The sequence below is a fragment of the Austrofundulus limnaeus genome, unplaced genomic scaffold (assembly GCF_001266775.1).
Source record: "Austrofundulus limnaeus strain Quisiro unplaced genomic scaffold, Austrofundulus_limnaeus-1.0 Scaffold117, whole genome shotgun sequence".
Taxonomy (NCBI): Eukaryota; Metazoa; Chordata; class Actinopteri; order Cyprinodontiformes; family Rivulidae; genus Austrofundulus; species Austrofundulus limnaeus.
Window position 1 is genome coordinate 754,952 of NW_013952519.1, and position 2,524 is coordinate 757,475.

General features: G+C 42.0%; 1 protein-coding gene across 1 annotated transcript in view; it reads right to left on the reverse strand.

The window, feature by feature from the left end:
- Positions 1–1,438, reverse strand: part of fras1 (Fraser extracellular matrix complex subunit 1) — a gene marked incomplete in the record, with an annotated part of 260,581 nt that extends 259,143 nt beyond the window's left edge. Inside the window, 1 exon segment of the mRNA XM_014014601.1 lies at positions 901–1,438. Within this exon segment, the coding sequence (XP_013870055.1) occupies positions 901–967 (67 nt within the window).
- Positions 1,439–2,524: the final 1,086 nt, after the last annotated feature.

Sequence of the window (2,524 nt, forward strand, 5' to 3'; positions counted from 1 at the left end):
TAATTAATTAATTAAATAAAAAAAATTTACACCAAAATATTTTAGGGGGGGCTCCAGCCCCTCTAAAATGGGCCTAGTGACGCCACTGGCTCAGATTAATAAAATAATTTAGTTATCGGAACTTCAGTTTTCAGAAAAGCTTCCATGAATAAACTGAGATTTTTTTTTTATTTTGATGACTTAAAACAACTTAAATAATGCATCAAAGCTGTAAAAATAACAATAAAAATACCAGGTTCTGTTTAATAGATCCATAAAAACAAGTAAATATGTTAATGTTTCTGTAAAATTACCTTATTTTTATTGTAATGACTCAAAGAAAGTGAAAACTGAGCTTCCACTGGTCTCAAATTGAACGTTTCAGAGCGTAAAATAAAATAAATGGTAAATCCTCTCCTGCTGTTCTGGGGTCAAAATGACTCAGGAGGTTTCACTCTGAACTTGTTTGCAGGTGGATCGGGTTAATTACTTCATTTATTTTCATTTTATTGACTGTATTTAAGTAAATGAAACAACTCCAGTTGCTTTTACTCAAATTAATCTTTAATATTCTAATAATTCTCAGATGATTTGACTTGAACTCATCAGGTTTTAGGTTGATTTAAAGATAATAAATTAGATTTTTCATACATTTTTTGGATGCATTTCTGAAACAAACCAATAAGCGAGACTAAATCTGGTTCAGGACTCTGAGATCCCTCAGGTTTACAGGATTTATGAATGAAAGAGGAAAAGTTATAATTCCAGTCACAACTTCCTCTCAGAGGCTCGTCTTTGCGCAGTGAGACGGATCCATCCCCCCCCCCCCCCCCTTCAGACTCAGATTCTGGTTCTGCACCCACAGATCCTGACCTACATAACCAGCTGGTACAGGGTTCAGAAGAGACCAAAAATACCCACCCTGCGTCCCGGTGGGGGCGGTGAGGATCCCGGTCACAGCGCCAACTAAGATCCACCATCCAGTCATGGTAGGTCCAGGTCCAGGTCCAGGTCCGGGCAAGAGAATGGGTTTGGGTTTGTGGTTCTAGTTCAGACTGATCCGATCCTCTGTGGCCATCGTTTGTGTCCTGAAAGCAGAAACAAGATCCAGGTTTTGGGGGGGGTTTTGCAGAGGAGGGGGAACGGGAGCGCGCCGGGTCCGGGTCCTGAGCGCTGCGCTCCGGGGCTGGAATGCGGCTCGATCCGGTCTCCAGGAGAGGTCTTTCCAACCCCCCTCTCTCTCTCTTCTGATGTCGGATTGCTCACAGCTGTGCGGGTCGCGGATTAAAGTCTGATAATGAAATAATCCGGGGTGCTGGGTGTCCTCCAGCGGCAGCCGGGACGCTTCAAACACCGAGACGCATGACGGACTGCGGGGGGAAGCGCAGAGACTTTCTGCGGTGTTCTGAACCACTTCTGGTCCTCCTTCTCTCCTGGAGGACGTCCCACCTCCGTGCCCCCCTCCCTCCTCCCCTGTCAAACATCATAATCTGACATGATGGGGACTCCTCTCTGGGATTAGGGGATTGGCGCAGCTCCGCAGCAGGTTTTTGCTGTAAGATCATCCGAGGGAAACATCACTTTAATCCCATTTACTGCAGGAAAATAAAAATGATAAAACACCTCCTGGTCCCCACAAAGTCCCCGTGGTGGTTTAATCTCATTTAAACATCACATATAATCCCCGCTGCTGGATTAAAACGACCTCCACCTTCAGGTTTATGTTTTCTGCGACTTTAGCGTCACTTTATGGTTCACTGATGGGACTTTTTGTTGCCTTTATGTCACATAAAAGCTTTTACTGCTCAATGAATGGGCTCGTTGTGCCCCACTCCTATTGTATAGCAGCTTTATTATGGTGAGGGTTCAAAGAGAGGGGAGGGGGTCCCACAGCGGGTCAAAAAATGGACGGAAAAGGGTCAGTTTGGCAAACTTTTTTTTTTAGGAATTTAAAGAGAATTTTGTGACTTTTTTGTGTTTCTGTCTTTTTAACAGCTGAAAATTAAGTTTATTTAAATGAGTAATGCAGAGATTTAAATTTTTTTTCTTAAAAAAACGTCAACAAGTTCAAACCCGCTGCTATCAATATTTTATAGCTGTTTTTTATTCTTTTAATTTTTTATCTTTAACATAACATTTCTGTTTGTTTGGGAACACAGATAATCTGAAAAAAGAGGAACTCTTAAAATTGCATATTGTTCGCCTTTTTTTTCCGTCGTTTTAAATTTGAGAAAAGCCATTTTGGTCAAACCTTCAAAATAAAGTAACATATTTGATTTGATGATGTCACGTTGTTAATGACTCTCAGCTACTACCGGACCAAATTCACCGGCTTCGGATGTTATCATCCATTAAATGGACGTTATTAGCGGTTCTCAGTCCCATAGAAAGGCTTCAGACTGTCAGCTGGTTAATATGAGGCATAAAGCCACTAAGGTTAATTTTAGAGAAAATGACCAGGGCTACGATAAAGTACACCGGACTCTGGCAGATTGGAGCCGGTATCAGATTGTTGCCTTCCAACAGATATGGCACTGATAACCCA